The 19,602-nt window shown below is 40.2% G+C and overlaps 1 protein-coding gene across 31 annotated transcripts in view; it reads left to right on the forward strand.

Annotated features, from left to right (window-relative positions):
• The window catches only part of NEB (nebulin), a 193,063-nt gene that overhangs the window by 109,110 nt on the left and 64,351 nt on the right, over positions 1–19,602 (forward strand). For 30 of the 31 annotated variants that reach the window (XM_039494923.1, XM_039494935.1, XM_039494927.1 and 27 more), the window contains 19 exons: positions 255–566; positions 1,463–1,666; positions 1,859–1,963; positions 3,193–3,300; positions 4,049–4,360; positions 8,007–8,210; positions 8,454–8,558; positions 9,142–9,246; positions 9,344–9,655; positions 11,244–11,348; positions 11,614–11,712; positions 12,348–12,449; positions 12,657–12,764; positions 14,423–14,734; positions 14,901–15,005; positions 15,091–15,195; positions 15,729–15,833; positions 16,856–16,963; positions 17,067–17,180. In XM_039494923.1, the coding sequence (XP_039350857.1) occupies positions 255–566; positions 1,463–1,666; positions 1,859–1,963; positions 3,193–3,300; positions 4,049–4,360; positions 8,007–8,210; positions 8,454–8,558; positions 9,142–9,246; positions 9,344–9,655; positions 11,244–11,348; positions 11,614–11,712; positions 12,348–12,449; positions 12,657–12,764; positions 14,423–14,734; positions 14,901–15,005; positions 15,091–15,195; positions 15,729–15,833; positions 16,856–16,963; positions 17,067–17,180 (3,030 nt within the window). The remainder of the gene's footprint in view (positions 1–254; positions 567–1,462; positions 1,667–1,858; positions 1,964–3,192; positions 3,301–4,048; positions 4,361–8,006; positions 8,211–8,453; positions 8,559–9,141; positions 9,247–9,343; positions 9,656–11,243; positions 11,349–11,613; positions 11,713–12,347; positions 12,450–12,656; positions 12,765–14,422; positions 14,735–14,900; positions 15,006–15,090; positions 15,196–15,728; positions 15,834–16,855; positions 16,964–17,066; positions 17,181–19,602) is intronic. The other variant, XM_039494954.1, reaches the window with a different exon arrangement.

Here is a 19,602-nt window from a genome sequence, read left to right on the forward strand (position 1 = left end):
CCCATGCTTGGGGCGGCAAAATACCTAGAGCCGCCCCTGTTCCCAGTGACTTCAATGGAAGCAGGATCTGGCCTTTAACAAGGGGCCTTGTAAAGAAACAATCCTTTTAGTTTACTTACATTTTAACAACTGAAACAAAACATAGACACTTTAAACTGCAGTTGCAGAAACATTTATACATATTTAGATGCCTGATGAAAACGCTCATTTGTTTTTATTTCTTTGATTTCTGTTTTTTACAAATGTATGATTAGTACAAATACAAAACAGGTTACCGCCAGCAATTAGGCCACTATGTGGGATTCCAAAGCCTTCAGGACGATCCCAAGTTGGTGTGGTCCATTCATGCGGCCAAGATCCAGAGTGACAGAGAGTACAAGAAATATTTTGAGAAATCGAAGACCAAATACACTACCCCAGTGGATATGCTGGGAATCGTGCAGGCCAAGAAATGTCAGACATTGGTCAGTGATGTTGATTACCGCAATTACCTGCACCAGTGGACATGTCTGCCAGACCAGAATGATGTGATCCAAGCTAAGAAGGCCTATGAGTTACAGAGTGATGTGAGTATATCAGTATAGTACATAATAATTCCCAAGAACTACATTTTGTCTAGAAGGAGGATACCCAAACTCACACTAGATTTTAACCTTTAAAGACAGATATATGTGATGAATAATTTGCCAAGCATTTACCACTGGAATATTTTTACTTACATTTTAAAAAAATGTTTCCCCTTCTGTCTGACATTTTCTGGCACTTTCTGGTTCATACTTGGATGCTTTTTATCTTTTGCAAAGCAGGGTGTGCCAGAGGCATTCATTTAGGGCAAGGAGCCTTTAAAGGAAGGTGCCACATAAAAAGCATCACTAAACATTATGTGGTGGATTTAAGACCAAAACAACTGTTTTTGTTGCGCTGTTCCCTGCAGGGAAATTATGTAGCAGAAATAAAAGCTGGTGATATAATTCATTTAGTTTAAACTAAGAGAGTACAAATACAATTTATTTTTCTACTTGTCTGACTTTCTCTTGTATGGCTGTACAAGAGAAATTATTTATTTTGGGCAAGAACGTGGCTTGTCCTATGCTCTCTTATTTCCCTGTGAGGACGCTCTCCATCACTGGTCACAGCGTGGTAGAGGGAGGGAGGGAGAAAGCAGCCTGCTTCAGGTCACTACCTCTTTTCTAATTTAGTGGGCAGGCAGGGACAAGGACTAGGTGGAGCCTTAATTCCATTCTTCCCCCAGATTCACTGGCCAGAGCATCTGTATCGGTTTATACAGGTAGCAGATTAGGTCTTCCCTAAAGTAAGGGGAAATCCAAGAGGAAATTGTGACAATGTGAGTTACAACTCTGTTTGATCTGCTCCTGGAGCAGTGCAGTACACTACCTTGCTAGGCACTGACAATAAACTCCCATTCTTGCCCTATATAACTAACAGAACAATTTGTTTGTAGAATGTGTACAAGTCAGACCTGGAATGGCTGCGTGGCACTGGCTGGTTGACCCAAGACTGTGTGGATGTGACTAGAGTGAAGAAAGCGCAGGAGCTTGTGAATGACAGATTATACCGGCTGCGGCCAGACGAATTGAAATTTACCAGCGTAGTTGACCCCCCACCAGTTGTCTTGGCTAAAATCAATGCTCTGCAGATCAGTGAGGTAAGCTGGCCCTTATATAACCATATATTTTCTATATTCTCACTGATATTTTTTTGGATCTTTCTGTTGTGTTAAAAACACTTCAAAAGAGAACAGTAACATATATATTCAGAGATCAATTAATTTGAAAATAATATAATACAGCATCTTTCACACCATAATTGAATAATGCTGTCTTTACTTTCTCATTAGCCTCTCTATCGTAAAATCTGGGATAAAGAGAAGACACAGTTCACCCTTCCTGCTGACACGCCTGTCATGCTGCAGTCCAAAATCAATGCTCTGAACGTCAGCAACGTAAGATGTTTAAGTAAAAAATATGTAGTGTTATTGAAATGAACATTGTCATATGCAGCTGTAGTTTTTAGCCTGACCTGTTTTAGAACTCTTATTATGAACTGCCTGGTTCTGACATAAACATAGATATACTAATTTTATTTTTTGAATTGCTTCTTATTTTACAATGCAGATGAAGAATTATGATTTGTTTAAGCATAATACATGGTTAATGAGCACAATGGGCCAGATTCATTAATCTGGAGTCCACGGTGTTCTGTCCTCTCTCATCTTTTTCTTTGAAGCCAATGGAGGTTCACCAGCTTACTCCAGCAAGGATTCTGGCCCAAGAGCTAAAACATGTACTTGTTGCCTGTATCTATTATTTTCATATAGAGCCTAGAGGCATAATCATTTTTGTCTGGTTTAATACACCATGTGTAGCTAAGGAAAAAAAATAGTATCCATGAAGATAAGCACATTGGTCTTGCATAAATTGTCCTCTTTGACAAATTCCAAAGGGGAACTTATGGGTTTGACCAAGATATTTTAGGCCAACCTACCATGAAGAAAATTTTTTTTTCCTTACCTACACATGGTGTATTAAACCAGACGAAAAGGTTGGGGACCACTGATTTATAAGATCATATTAAATGTTAAGTTTTCAGGAGAAGTGCCAGAGGTAATGGGCCTATTACTGAAGTGGGTGGGTGACATTCTGTGGCCTGCAATGTGCAGGAGGTCAGACTAGATGATCATGGTGCCCCCTTCTGGCCTTAAAGTCTGTGAGTGTATAAATACAGCAAAACTTCCAATGCGGTTATTGATCAGTGACTTCTCTGTGAGACTAATACAACGCATAATTCAAAAAACATTGAAGAAAATGAGAATCTTTCATTACTTCAGTAGGCTTTGGACCAGGCTCACAGTGTGAATGGATCTGATATGCTGCGACTGTAGCCACATTCCTGCAATATGCTATGTGTGGGGGTATCCTTCTACCTATAGAGTCTCACTGAAGTCAGTGGGACTGCAGATGGGCACATGACTCTGTGGATCAGAGTACAGGTTTGGAATCTATATAATTAATCATGACGTGTGCATTAATTATCAGTTAAAGAGATAGGAATAATTTTTGTAACCCACAGAACTGTAAGGATCAAATGAAAACATCCATGCTATAAATCTAGGGAAAATATGATTTATGAGAAAAATGAATTCTAAAATTGTTTCTTTGATTTTGATTACAGAAACATTATCAGCAAGCCTGGGAAGATGCCAAGATGAAAGATTATGACTTAAAAGCCGATGCCATTTCTATCAAACATGCCAGAGCTTCCAGAGACATTGCTAGTGAGGTACAATCTCTGTTCCCTCCCTTTCATTTCTGTGAAAGGCCATGGCCCATTCATCCTCGTATCAAAGACAGCAGACAACTGTGTAGCTAGCTAAGCTCAATTCAAAGCTGTTGTGTACTCATATATGAACATCATGCTGTCTTGTATATTTGCATTATTTTAAATCCTGTCTTGACCCTTCTCTTTCTAACAGAACTTAAAGTTTGCTACTGGTAAAATATTAATGATAACAGAACATTGTATTTTGTATTTGTGGTATCAAAGTAGGTTCAGAGAGTTATTTTGCAATACACTGTAAACTTTTAGCCACCAAACATTTTCAGTAGTTGAAGCACAGACTATATTGCTGCTGCTTCCAATACATAATTCAAGGATGTTATTTTTGTCATTACTGCTTTCAAGTTATCTGTTCAAATCTAAAATGTAGCAGTGCTTATAAACCTTACCAAGCAATTGGAATAACTGTGTATTGTAACTTCTGAAGTATTTTTCTTTTATCATGGTTTTAAACTGTTAAGATGGACCACATTGTCCAGAGTCGTTGGTGATTTGGAGAATCAGTTTTTGGGGGCCCAACGTGAGACACTGGACAATGGACCTGAATTTCAGAAGTGCTGATCTAGTACCCTTTAAAATCCTTTGTGTGTTCCCAAGCTGGGCACTCATAAACACTAGTTGCTTTGTTTAGAACATGTAGACTGGCAATTTATGACTATTTATGCTAATGTTTTCTTTCTATGTTTATTAGTACAAATACAAGGAAACCCATGAGAAACAGAAAGGCCACTATATTGGATGCCGAACTGCAAAGGAAGATCCCAAATTGTCATGGGCTGCACATGTAATGAGGATGCAGAATGACAGAGAGTACAGGAAGGCTTATCACAGTTCAAAGGCTAAGATCAACATACCAGTTGATATGGTGTCTGTCTATGCAGCCAAGGAAGGCCAATTATTAGCGAGTGATGTTGACTACCGTCAGTATTTGCACGAATGGACATGTCTGCCAGACCAGAATGATGTGATCCAGGCAAGAAAGGCCTATGATCTGCAAAGTGATGTAAGTGTACAGTATATACAAGTTGGAGATGCTATGTTAGTAACTGTTGAGATATAAGGTTCTGTAGGCACATCAAGGTGACATGTATCAGAGGGGAAGCTGTTGAAATCATGGTGGAATTTTTCCAGAGTCTCCTTCCCATGGGTCCAGATGATGAAGATGTCATCAATGTAGCATAGGTAGAGAAGGGGCGTGAGTGGACGGGAGCTGAGGAAGCGTTGTTCCAGGTCGGCCATAAAAATATTGGCATATTGTGGGGCCATGCCACTGATCTGGCGATATATATTGTCATTAAATTTGAAATAGTTGTGTGTGAGGATAAAGGCACAGAGCTCAGCAACCAGTTGTGCTGTGGCATCATCAGGGATACTGTTCCTGACAGCTTGTATTCCATCAGTGTGTGGGATGTTTGTGTAGAGAGCCTCTACATCCATGGTGGCTAGGATGGTGTTTTCTGGAAGGTCACCAATGCATTGTAGTTTCCTCAGGAAATCAGTGGTGTCACGGAGATAGCTGGGAGTGCTGGTAACATAGGGTCTGAGTAGAGAGTCCACATATCCAGACAGTCCTTCAGTGAGAGTTCCAATGCCAGAGATGATGGGACGTCCAGGATTTCCGGGTTTGTGGATCTTGGGTAGTAGATAGAATAACCCTGGTCGGGGTTCTAAGGATATGTTGATTTGTTCCAGTGTTAGTGTAGGGAGTGTCCTGAGTAGATGGTGCAGTTTCTTAGTGTATTCCTCAGTGGGATCTGAGGGAAGTAGCCTGTAAAATTTGGTATTGGAGAGTTGTCTGGCGGCCTCCTTTTGGTAGTCAGACCTGTTCATGATGACAACAGCACCTCCTTTATCAGCCTCTTTGATTATAATGTCAGGATGGTTTCTGAGGCTGTGGATGGCATTGCGTTCTGCACGACTTAGGTTGTGAGGCAAGCAATGTTGTTTTTCCACAATTTCTGCCTGTGCACGTCGGCGGAAGCATTCAATGTATAGGTCCAGACTGTCATTTCAACCCTCAGGAGGAGTCCACATGGACAAATGACAGTCTGGACATCCTACCGCAAAAAAACTTTAGGACCAGACTTCAAAGAGAAACTGCTGAGCTCCAGTTAATCTGCAAATTTAACACCATCAGTTTAGGACTAAACAAAGAGTGTGAATGTCTTGCCAATTACAGAACCAGTTTCTCCTCCCTTGGTTTTCACACCTCAGCTGCTGGAACAGGGCCCCATCCTCCCTGATTGATCTAACCTCGTTATCTCTAGCTTGCTTCTTGCTTGCTTATATATACACCTGCCCCTGGAAATTTCCACTGCTTGCATCCGAAGAAGCGGGTATTCACCCACGAAAGCTCATGCTGCAAAACGTCTGTTAGTCTATAAGGTGCCACAGGATTCTTTGCTGCTTCAAGGTGACATGATGATAACCCTGGGGGATTTGCCCACCCCAACGCTTTCTGCAGTTTCCCCCATCCTTCACCAGCTCTTCTGTGGTTGTATTCATTTTTTCCCCCAAATGTGGGTCCTAGCTGTGAATTCCCACAGTGCTTATTTGTATTTACTTTTAACATACTTGAACAGTTGCCTTGGTAATGCTGTTGTGCTTTTTATGCATTAGTAAATTTCTACTGAGTTTGTGCCTATATGTGGGGGAATGTGGTGTGAAGACTGACAAGGATTTGTATGCTTTCTTTGAAGCATTTCTTTTGTGCCTTAGCAATTATGTGTCATCAATGAACTCTTCATTACAGAGGGATCATGATGCCAATGCAGCATCCGTTACCAGTCCAGTTTATATCTAGTTTCAGAATGTCCATGAAATACATTTTAAGAAAGCAAGGAGTGTGTGTAAGAAATTAGGAGTCATTGTTGCTGGGTTCCAGGTCTGGCCCTGCTGTGATAAATCCACAAATCAATTGATCTCTCTTTGCTTGAATTTGCCATCTGCAAAATCATGGAAATAATGTGACTGATTCCCTTTATGAGCATGGGGAGTGCAGTGTAAACCCTCAGAATACGTGTGAGTAGCTGCACCAGAGGGAATATTTTACCCCAGGTGAGGTTTACATTTCAAATCAGCATATTCTGGAATCTGGATCAATACATCTCCTGTCTGGCTCCACCCACTCCTCAGCCACTTTTAAAGTTATGTTGGCTGGCTCCAGGCCCTCTCTTCTGCAAACATCATTAGTTTATTCCTTTTCATCCAATAGTATGGTGCTAGGTGGGAAAGTAGTTTTTGCAGCTGGGCTGGTAAATTATTATGGTGGTTGTTCAAAGCTAAGTTACAAACATATTGAGGGGAGGATTCTTTGAGTATCTTTTTACTTCACTGACCACCTTCATAGACCTTGCATTCTGATGGCTTTCCCTCTAGATAAGCTCATCAGTCATACAGCATATGGTCACTTGAGAGAGACATGACAAAAACGCTCTTCTCAGAGGCAGTTTCTGCCCAGCATTCTAACTACGTGTTTACCTGGGAAGCAAACTACACAAATTCTGATCCTTGCATTTGGTATATTGCACTGAAAAGGGTCGATAAAACCTAATGATTTTTTTAAAAAAAATTAGATTTTTTTTACTTTGTTTAAATTATAGTAGGTTTATTGTTTTAAAAATAAACCTGTTTAAAATTAAATCTGAATTTGATACAAAATATATTAAGGCCTAAACTTCTTATAATCTCTTAAAACATTTATATAAATAATGAATATGCTGAATCCATGAAACGATATCAAAACCTTTGAGTTAAAGGCTACTTTTTTATATAAAGAAATAATCAGGGGGAAAGTATCTAACTTTTGAGGTCAAGCTTTATAAATATGGCACAAGAGGTCATGTAGTATATTAAAGACTTGATCCTGTAGGGCACCCAGACATATCTGAAAATTTTCCCAGGCTGACCTGAAGTAATCAACTGCAGTCAGTGAATTAAACTGATTCCTCTGTTTAATAAATCATTTAGTTATAAATATGAAACATGTTTTGGTAAGAAAATGTTATTTACATGACATTTAAGGTTGTTTTGTTGAATAAAAATACATTTTATATTGTGTTTTATGTTTAATTGAATTCCAGTTACCATTCTAATGCAGCCCGACACAAATCATGAGCAAAAAGTTAATTATCTAGTAATCAAGCAATATTTCTGTCATCATTTTCTAACATACTAAAAATGTAAAATGTATAAGAATCTGAAAATGTTAATATATAACAACTGCTTAAATAAATGTATCTAGTTATAGTGTACCCTCATAGGTAGCTAAAAGAAGTTCCAAATCTAGTGTAAAGGCTCTATTTAGTTGTAAATCAACACGTTTGAATGGTTATATCAGTTAATGAGAATGCACCTTTCTTTAGAAAATAGTTGAAAGACAAACAGAAAAGTTGATTAAAATCGATTATTTAAATTGAGGTTTTCCACTTGGTGATTTAAAATCAATGATTTAAATCACTTTGGTTTAAACCAATCAGCCCTGTCAATAGTATAAATTAACTTTATATAAAAGTCAATAAAAGGGAGTTCTGTCTCCAGCTCTAGAGTGTTTAGTATTTTCCTACCTATCTACATTATTTAGTATGGATTAAAATAATGAAGGTATTACTTATGACAGTTATGTTCCTCTCTGACCTTATCTGTCACAGGCCTTATATAAATCTGACCTGGAATGGCTGCGTGGCATTGGATGGATGCCAAGTGGCTCTGTGGAAGTGAAGAGAGTGAAGAATGCCCAGGACATCCTGAGTGAAAAGATGTACCGCACACCTGTAGAAAGTTTGAAATACACCAATATTGTTGACACTCCAGACGTTCTCCTTGCTAAGACTAATGCTGTGCAAACCAGCCTCGTATGTTACTTCATGCTTATAATATAAAATTATTTCAGTGCAATATATAATTAAAGAAAACTTCGCTGCTAAAATGTTAAACTAGTTATTTGTATTTTAAGTTAACCTTAGAAGCGTTCCAAAAGTTTAGACTTGTAGTGTACATAATTCTGGGTGGACTTTTGGCCCACTGTGCTGTGACGTTATACAAAAGGAACGACATATTTACAATATATACAATCTCACAATTTTTTATTTTCATAGTCCAAATACAGAGAAGCTTGGGACAAGGCCAAGACTACGATCCATGTGATGCCAGACACACCTGAAATCAACCTAGCCAAGGCGAATGCTATTCATGTTAGCAACGTAAGTATATCTATAGGATTTCTGTATCTTTTGAATTTTAAGATTCTAAAGTATTTTCAAAACACATGATTTAGCCATGTGAATACCCACTGAAGTCAGTGGGAGAGTCACAGGTTCAGTCCTTATGTGATGCTTTGAACATCCCCCCACTACGAATATAATTTTTATAGTATTTAGACAATTTTTTGAATATTTAAGTAACAACTACTAACAATGCTACCCATGATAATTTCCTGCTATCACATTAAATATTGGCAATATAATGCATTATTGAAGCCACACATTTTATTGAATTAAGAAAACTGCTAGGACTTACAAACTTCTCCCAAATCTTTACAAACGCACTTTAGTTAAGTTCTGATTGCAGTTCCTTAAGCCATACCTTCAGAGTACTGGAAGCACCGCATTGTATTTGCAGTAAAGGAACAGGAGACTTCATTTACTTCAGAACTTGGCTGAACAATGCACAAAAATAAGTGACAGTGATTTTTTTTAATGTGACTACTTTAAATGCACAATTGTTTCGCTGATTGCAAATGTAAGAGTACTAGAAAAATGATGGGCCAATTTTCTGCCTTCACAGAAACTTTATAAAGAAGCTTGGAATGAAGTGAAGATGAGCTGTGATTTTAGGGCAGATGCCATCCCAATTAAATCAGCCAAAGCCTCAAGAGAAATTGCCAGTGATGTAAGTATGGAAAGAGGGCACTTCTAGATCTTCACATCCATTTCTAAAGCCTCAGAAATGTTAGTAATTTACATGGTGGTCTTTGCTCTGTATCCAGTATAAATACAAATTAGATCACGAGACGCAGAGAGGACACTATATTGGGACTCCAAGTGCAAGAGAAGATAACAAAATACGATGGGCCCTGCATGCAGCCAAGCTTCATAGTGACCTAGAATACAGGAAACACTTTCAGAATTGGAAGACAAAGTGCAGTATACCAGTGGACATGCTTCCCATTGTGGCTGCCAAAAAATGTCAGACTTTGGTCAGTGATATTGATTACCGTAATTACTTGCATCGGTGGACATGTTTGCCAGATCAGAATGATGTCATACAGGCTAAGAAAGCCTATCAACTGCAGAGTGATGTGAGTTAACAAATATTCATATTTTATCTTCTATAATATTGCCTTCTCTATATGGGTCTACTCCAGCTCTAACTGAAGGCAACAGGAATTTTTCTACTGAACTGAGTTGGAGTTAGATTGGGCCTTTTATTAGTAGATATATAACTTTAAGCCATTATTATTACTACTGTAGCACATAAGTACAGTATATATAGCTCTCTACCAAACAAACTAAAAGATAGGGTCCATAAAAGATCTTACATTCAAATTCAGACAAGCACAATACATGAGATAAACATTGGGTCGCAGGCACTGTAATTCTGTAAATATAAATGCATTAATTTTAAAATGAAAGGGCAAGGTAATATCTTTTATTGGGCCAACTTCTGTTGGTGAGAGAGACAAGCTTTTCGAGCCACTTCTCCAATATCTTGGGACCAACATGGCTACAACTACACTACATACAATAATTAAGCAGTGAGACAAAAAACTAAATCACTGCTGAGTAAGCATAGCAATAGCATGTATCAGATGACCTTATAGTGTATAAATGCAAAGGCAGAAAGATGTTTACCACTTGAGAAATACAAGAGTTGCTTTGAAATTGTCTTTATTTCTACCTGGGGTGCCATATTACTGTTACAAATTGGAATGTATAAACTAAGGAAATACACTTAATCTTGTGCATTTATTGGTCATTACATGTGTTGCTTTGGTGCCATGGACAGCCAGTGTCTAGACATTTAAAGCCATCTAATAACAAACTGTACTGATCTCATATGAATTAAGTTTTTACAATAAAAACATGTTTAGGTACAGATGGTCAATATTTAGCTTCTCTGGTTTGAATGGTAAAAGACAGAACACTATTAAAGAACACTATATATAAGTAGTTGGTGAAATAGATTATTGAACTTGGTATAACTTAATTACCATATATACTCGTTCATTAGTCTGTTCATTTATAAGCCGACCCCCCAGGATGGATAGGTAAAAATAGCAGAAACTGTATGACCCTTTCATAAGCCAACCATATATTTCAGGGGTTGGCAAACTTTGGCTCCTGGCCCGTTAGGGTAAGCCACTAGTGGGCCTGGAAGTTTTGTTTACCTGGAGTATTCACACACACACAGCCCCTCAGCTCCCTGTGGCAGCAGTTCGCCATTCCCAGCCAATGGCGCCACTTCCCACAGCTCTCATTGGCTGGGAATAGTAAACCATGGCCACTGGGAACTGAGGGGCTCCATGCCTGCAGATGCTCCAGGTAAACAAAACGACAATGTATTAGATATTCAATTCAATGGTTTCATAGAGTTTAAAATCATCAAATTTTGGTGTAGACCCATTTATAAGATGACCCCCGCTCTTTGTGTCACTTTTTTACCAAAAACATTCGCCTTATGAACGAGTATATACAGTACTTACCAGACTTAATGCCATGTTTAAAATATGGTGAACTTAGAGATCACATTGATATTAAGCCCAATAATGTTCACCTGGAAATCAATGGAAGTGAAAGATGAGCAGGGTCAGACTTGTTATTTATGAAACTAACTGTGTTGGGCAGAAAACTCAAACTAAAGACATGGATTCTGTTTTGTCTCCACAGGCTGTTTACAAATCTGATTTGGAATGGCTACGTGGAATTGGGTGGATGCCAAATGACTCTGTTGGAATCAACCATGTCAAGCATGTCCAAGATCTCCTGAATGAGGTAATTATTAAGTATAAGTGTTAAATATTCATGTGTGTTTATAACTGCAGGTATTTGTAATTTGCAAATGCATCAAAATTTTACTTTTATTGTAATTTTTGTAATAAAAAGCTGGATCTTTCCACTATATTTGTCTTGCATTGGCTTGTAAATTAATTCTGGTCTTCCATGTAGCTTTTCTTTTTCACTTTCTAAATGGGATTGTTCTGTTTGGGTAGAAGGTACTGTAATACAATTATAATTCTGTTGTTTTGCCCTTTTACAGAGAAAGTACCGCACAAAAGCTGAAACTCTCAAGTTTACTCCAGTGGCTGACAGGGTTGATTATATCACGGCAAAACAAAGTGGTGAAATTCGGAGTGATGTAAGTGTATATTGGTTTATTTTTGAGCTATTAAATGTATCTGTAAAACTTTGTCTTTAAAAGGAAAAAAACTAATCCAGACCACATTCTGGCCCAACACCTGTGGATTCCTTGAATTTGTGGGACTGATGTGAGTATTGCTGAACTCATCCACTTACTTAGTGCTGAAAGGGACTGGTTTCTGAGGAAGAGTGATCCCTCCCAACCATTGTGAACTTTGCAATATGAGGCACTCAACAGTCCTTTCACCAGCCAGGACAGAAGGCCATCATATGAGGAGTTGGCCAATGGGCATGACATGACCCGCCCCTCTATCCATGAGAGCATGCACCTTTTATTCAATGTGCCTCCCACTGGAAGAGAATAGGCCAATATCAGCTTTTTATTTCCTGCACCAGTACAAATTGGAACATGCTTTGTACCATGATCCTGGAGTTGCCTTTAATACGTAACTTCCTCCATTCTTTAATGTCTCTCTGTGTGGTTGGGTGTCTTGTGTGAATTTGGCCCTGAAAATGTCGACAATAATAATCCTTATAAATCATTTCATATGTATAATTGTGGTCTTGATGTTACATTTTCTAAATGTTGTGATGACCTTACAATGCATTTATTCCATAAATCATTTTTTGCAGATTAAATACCACCAAGACTGGAATGCCATCAAGTCAAATTATACTCTAACAGACACACCACAGCAAGAAATGGCCCGAGAGGCAGCCAGAATTCTTAACCAGGTATGTGTTCACCACCTGGAAATACTTGATCATCTGACAATTTGTAGTCACATTAATAACTTACTAGGAGAATGTCTTTCTAAGAATGTCCTGCAGTCAGAATCTCAGCTTCTAATATTGTTTATGGTCACATATCCATAGAAGGAGTGATGGTTATAGTGGTTTTATTCTTGGTTTTAACTTTCTTTCATGTTTTATTTCCTACAGAACCTATACAAGGAAAGCTGGGAAAAAGTGAAATCTACCGGTTATCTTTTACCTCCTGATGCTGTGCAGCTTCGTCATGCCAAGCACTCTGGTGATGTCCAAAGTGAGGTAAGGGTGTTTTTTTAGGTAATCACGTGACTTCAGCAGGAGACTACTTGGGGCCCGGCAAACCTGCAAACCCGCAACCTCAACAATTTATATTCAAAAGGCTTCAGTGGGAGCCAAACCCTAACTTTGTTTCAGTGATCTTCTCCAGGCCACTGCCCTCTAGCTGTATCTAGTATCAACCTTGTTTTATTTAATATAGGGGTATTGCTGGCTAAGGGCCAGGTTCTGATACACTTACTCACCTTACCACCTTACTCCATGAATAGTCCCTTTGAAGTCAACATAGGTAAGGGCTTCAGAATCTGGCCCAAGAGAATAGTGAATGCTCTGATAGTGTGTAAAGGTGAGGGCCTGCAGGTGTGCCCCCACCTTAATTTCTCCAAGTAGAGCAGCAGGAGATTCAGTCCAGGGCAAGGAGAAGCTGACACACATTAATCAGACACAGTGGTCCCATCTAATAAACAGTTCGTCAGGCCCCGGATTTAGGTTCCCCAAACTTACAATCCTCACCCAATTCTCTGAGTCAGGTTAGGCTTGTCTCCTGGTGCCTGAGAGAGCAACTGCCACCAACTACAGTCTGTCTGGCTTCTACTCCTCTCTCTCTCCTGCTCTGCTTCCTGTTCTTCTTTATATAATTGAGCCCCTCAGAGGAAGAGTCTCCGTGATGATCTCCAGGTTATAGATTCCAAGCTGTCCCTTAAAGAGATGCTATCCTTTTCCCCATACACCCTTTCCTGTAGTGCAGTAGGTGGAATTCTGTTGGCCATCTTTAGGGGTATAAGAGACTTCGTCATGAACAATCTGTAAGATCAAATACACCACAAGTATTTTGGCATAAAGTACATACTGAATGTATTATGTGATTGCTTGTCAATAGCTGAATATGCACATTTCCAAATAAAAGAAGTAACATTGCTTAGGCCTGGTCTACACTGGGAGGGGGGGGTTCGAACTAAGGTACGCAAGTTCAGCTACGCGAATAGTGTAGCTGAACTCGAAGTACCTTAGTTCGGACTACTTACCTGTCCTCACAACGCGGGATCGAAGTCCGCGGCTCCCCCATCGACTCCGCCACCGCCGTTTGCAGTGGTGGAGTTCCGGAGTCGACGGGAGTGCGTTTGGAGTTTGATATATCACATCTAGATGAGACGCGATATATCGAACTCCGAGAAGTCGATCGCTACCCGCCAACCCGGGCGGGTAGTATGGACGTACCCTTTGAGTAGAATTTTAAATACAGCTTGGCAAACTATTGATGCAATTTTCAAATTCTTTTTTTCAAACTATTTGCAAAGCTATGGTTATATGCAAATGTGAGCAAAGTAATTGCAAGGTGTTCTAGTTGTGCTGAAGAAGTTGCTGTATCCCCTGTTTAAAACATGGCAGAAAATTAAGCTGGATAGTAGCATTGCCATTAAAGAGGAAGGAATATATATCCTAACATTATCACTCACCTCATCCTATAGTATATGTATCCTGGAATGCACTGAAAATTGAGATGTAATTAGCAGCACATTGCCTGTATAATCGGGTTCTATTTATTCCTGATGTTGAAGAAAACATAGATTTTACAGGGTAGAAAGAGAAGAAACAGATTTAGTTGTGTTCAGTTCAGTATTCAGTGCTGACATTTAAATATTTTTCTTCCCCCTTGCCAGCTGCAATATAAAGCTGAGTATGTTAATCACAGAGGTCACTATGTTGGTGTTCCCAGTATGAGAGATGATCCCAAGCTGGTGTGGTTTGAGCATGCAGGCCAGATCCAGAATGACAGATTGTACAAATCAGCTTATCACAAATCAAAGTCCAATATTAACATTCCTGCGGATATGATATCAGTCTTGGCGGCCAAGGAATGCCAGACATTGGTCAGTGATATTGATTATCGGCAATACCTACACGAATGGACGTGTCACCCTGACCAGAATGATTGCATCCAGGCAAGGAAGGCCTATGATCTACAGAGTGATGTAAGTGATTTCCCTTATTTCTATTACATGATTTTGATTCTTTGCAGGTTTATGTACATGGCCTGTACCACGTAAGCTTAAAAAAAGAAGGATTTCTCTTTAGTTTAACTCATTCATTTGTCTATATAATATGTATATTTCTTTGCATTTGTTTTCATGTTTTCAGAATATCTATAAATCTGATCTGGAATGGATCCGGGGTTGTGGGTGGATGCCTTTGGATTCAGTGGAACATAGGAGAGTTAACAGAGCCCAAGAGTTAATAGATAAGGTGAGTGAAAGTTTTCACAAATACAAATTTCCCTCCTATTTCCAGTGCATGGTATTTCAGAAGATTTTGTCATCTCTTTTTGCAGAGAGCCTATACAAAAGAAGCCCTTGATAACTATTCCCATTTCACAAGTGTGGTTGATACTCCAGACATTGTTTTGGCGAAGATCAACTCTGTCAATCAGAGTGATGTAAGCATTTTTTTTTTTGGAAACTATAATAATGTATTAGCAAAATTATTAGCTGGCTTGACTATTACTGCTATATAGTTAATATATAGTTAATATATTAATGCTGCAGTTTTGTTTGGTAAAAGTGTTACATAAGTGAGCAACACAATATTACTGTACCATTACATTTTGCATTTTTAAAGAAAATTTATGATCTCCAATAATCATAGTCTCTATACATTTTGCTTAAATTATTAAAAAAAATTAGTCCTGTTCTGGGTGAAGCCAGTATAGTACACTGGCTTAATTTACAGAACACCTACTAAAATATTTCTGCAGATCAAGAGTTTTCATATCCTTAGAGTAATGTATGAAATTTTTGATGAACCATTATGATGATACTTGCCTAGGTCCCAGAATGACTGATATGCACTAAATAACATAATTCAGATAAGGTAGTGCAAATGGGTGTAAATGCCTGTTTCTCACAAGCGGACCAATCAACTAATTCATTTCTTATAAGTCATTAACACAGTCTTTATTTTCTTCTTTAGCTGAAATACAAAGAAACATTTAACCTTGATAGAGGCCACTTCATTGGTTCTGATGACACTCCAGCATTGAACCACACCAGAGAGATGTCTAAGCTCTATAGTGATGTAAGATTTGGTAAACGGCATATCTAACTGACTAAACTTATATTATATATTAATGTTAACTGTAATTGCCCAGTGGATAGCACACTAGACTAGCACACTGGACTAGGACTAAGGAGACCTGAGTTCTATTACAGACTCTCCTACTGGCCTTCTGAGTTACCTTAGGCGAGTAACTTCCCTTCTGTGTCCCATCTATAAAGTAGGGATAATGGTACTTACCTTCCTTTGTAGAGTGCTTTGAGATCTACTAATGAAAAGTGTTCTACACTGGCTATATGTATTACTATTCTAAATATTTTGCATGTAGAAAAATGTTTTAGATTTTGTGAAATATCTGGATATATTACTGGTGAAACTTAGTTTTATTTACTGCTTAAAGGCCAAATTGTGAACCCTTTATTCACATTGCTGAGCAGTTACCCATGTGAGTAGTCCCATTAACTTTAATGGGTGAGTAGCTATACCTGCCTGGGTCAGTAACTGCTCATCGATACGAGTAAAGATTTTACAGTCCAGCCCTAAATTATGTTTATAGTATTTAAGATATGTTAAACATCTGTCTGGAAAACACCTGCCATGTAGTGAGGCTACCATAAATAAATACTAAAGTAGGACTTGGCAGGTTTGCATGTTTGTGAGGTGTACGTCTGGATATAAATCTTTTCCAATTCCAGCTAGTGCTTTAATACCAGGCTTCCTATTGAAATTATGAAAGGGGGATATCAGTATTAGAGGCCAGAGCCCCAAATCAGGAAAGCATTGTTATTTAAATATGAAAACAAAATTAAGCTTGTGCTCAAGTGCTTTGTTGTATTGGGACAGAGATTCTGATCCATTATTCACACTGAAGAACACCTTCCTTGGTGAGTGATCCCGCTGACTTCAGCGGGGCCATTTTTGGAGTAAGATACTACTCAGTAAGAAGGGAAGAAGCTGACACTACATATTTTGCTAATGTGGTATGTTTACTGGAAAATATACTGTATGTTTAATCAAAACCTACATATGTTTTCTTTGACTAGAAACGATATAAGCATTCATGGGAAACTGGTAAGGCCATAGGCTATACTTTGCCTCCAGAGTACATCCCTATCGTTGGAGCTAAGCATGCCGATTATATTAACAGTGAGGTTAGTATGAATCTTCTTTTAATTATATCCCACATATATTTTTTTTGTGTGTGGCATTGCTTATTTTAATGATCTCAACAATTTCCATGTGAATGTTTTGCAGCTTAAATACAAAGAGTTCTATGAGAAGCAGAAGGGCCATTACCTGGCTGGGAAGCATATCTCCGAATTCCCCAGTGTCGTTCATTCTCTAGCTTTCCAAAAACTAAGGAGTGCGGTGAGGGTTTTTTCTCTTTTCCATACTTAGTGTGTGCCTAACTCTGATCCTACAACCCTCCCATGAGGGATTTGCATATAAAAGGCCTTTAAGATTTAACATCTAGATAATATTACTGTATTGATGAAATCAAAACATTATTTTATATTGGCATATCTTTTTCTGAGCCATGGATGTTTAGCCAGGGATAAACAATTATATATGAAACTAGGAAACTAAGAGGAGAGGTAATGAAAGAGGTAATTTTCTATACATTAGAATAGAAAAAAACATAAGCTTTTACTGTTTGCCATTTACACCTGGGGGAATTTTGCACCACTGTGCATGCGCAGAATTAAAGTCCCGCTCAGATTTCTTTGCTTCCCTGCAGAAAATGACTTTCTGACAGCGAAACAAAGGGAAGCTGCAAAAGAAGTCACACATCACTTTCTAGAAGCGCATGTACAATGTTTTAGGCACCCAGAGCAGCTGATGGAGAGGTAAATCACTGCGGGGCTGGGGACATCCCAGCCAGTGGTTCCTACCTCGAGCCAGGATCAGCTGGTAGTCCCGGCTGGACTGGAGGCAGGAGAGGATGGGACTTCCTTTTACCCTGCAAGGAGTGGCTGGGGCTGTGTCAGACCCACCCCCAGAAAACTCCCCCGGCTACAGGAAGCTCAGCATTCTCCCCTGCTTCCTGAACCCATCACTCCTCAGCTGAGGGGGCGGGGAAGGAGTCACTGTTCAGGAAGCTGCTCCCCCATCCACCAAACCCCTGGCCATCCAAACCTCCCATACCCAGACTCCTCTGCCAAGCCTCACCCGGTACATCCAGAACCCCCTAGTCCTCCATACCCAATCTGACCCCACTGAACCTCAGTCCCTGCATCTGGATCCCCTCTGCACCCAGACGCCCTGCTTTGGGACCCCCCACCCTTGCACCCAGACCACCCCCCATAAGCTCCCTGCACTCAAGCCCCCACCCTGATGCCCCACTTCCTCCACCACCCTGAGCCCGAACATCCAGACCCACGCCACTGACTGCCAACTAGCTGCGCCCAGACCCCCACCCCACCAAGACTCACTTCCTCAGCACCCAGACCCTCCTGCTGAGAACCCACACCCAGACCCCTCGGCTGAGCCCTAACAACCTTCACCCCTGCAGAATCCCATTGCCCCTGCACCTGGAACCCCCCAGCAAGGCTCTGTGGATCCAGACCCCCCCAGTCCTAGACACCACACTGAGTTGCCTGCACCCAGATTGTCCCACACACAATCCTTTCAGCCCACACCTGGATCCCCCCACACTAAGCCCCTCCACACTTGGAACTGCCTGGTTGAGCCTACCTTCCCCACAACCGGTGCACCTAGCACAGAGGAGCATGGCTCCAGGGTGTTTCTAGGGCAGGCCCAGGCCTTATGCTGTATCGGGTGCAGCCTCACCACTGAATCCATGTTCCTGGGGGTTGGGGGACTGCAGGGTGATCTCTGACCTTCGTGCAGCCAGTGGCCTTTGCTCCCCACTGCCATGCTGGAGCCTCTGCATTTATTTATTGACAAATAAAACTTGCAGAATTTTGCAGAATTTTTTGGCACATAATTTTTAATTTTTTGGCGCAGAATGCCCTCAGAAGTAACCATTGTGTGAAATCTGAGCAGAGAGATGTACTGTATTGCTCAAGCTACCATAGCTTAATAGAGGATTCTGATTAGAGTTCAGTGCTAGCTAGCAGCACTTGGTGTAGTAATAGGCCTGTTAACTCTAGCAGGGATTTAACTAGACAGTGATACACATAATGGTCAATCTGTTACCACCACCACCACCACCTCACCACTTCACGCTCACAATCTCGCAAGACACACACACAGTTACAAACAAGTACGGTCACTAATATTGTTCATGCAGTTAGACAGGGAGATCTAGCTAGCCACGTGCTAATAAAAGATCTGACGAAGAACAAAAACAGTGCTTATACCCACAAGAAATGTTATTTCCCCAGCTTCGGAGATTAAAAGTGGTAGCTGGAGTTTAGGACTGCTTTTACAGTAACTCCTCACTTAAAGTTGTCCTGGTTAACGTTGTTTCATTGTTACGTTGCTGATCAATTAGGGAACGTGCTCGTTTAAAGTTGGGCAAAGCTCCTTTATAACATTGTTTGGCAGCTGCCTGCTTTGTCTACTGCTTGCAGGAAGAGCAGCCCGTTGGAGCTAGCTGGTGGGGGCTGGGAACCAGGGTCGGCTCCAGGCACCAGCGAAGAAAGCAGGTGCTTGGGGCGGCCAATGGAAAGGAGTGGCACATCTGGGTCTTCTGCAGCAATTCGGCGGCGGGTCCCTCAGTCCCTCTCTTCCTCTTTGAGCTGCCACCGAAGTGTCGCCAAAGAGGAAGAGAGGGAGCGAAGGACTTGCCGCCGAAGAATGGAGCGGCATGACTGAGCTGTCGCCG

This window comes from Mauremys reevesii, linkage group 11 (genome assembly GCF_016161935.1).
Source record: "Mauremys reevesii isolate NIE-2019 linkage group 11, ASM1616193v1, whole genome shotgun sequence".
NCBI lineage: Eukaryota > Metazoa > Chordata > Testudines > Geoemydidae > Mauremys > Mauremys reevesii.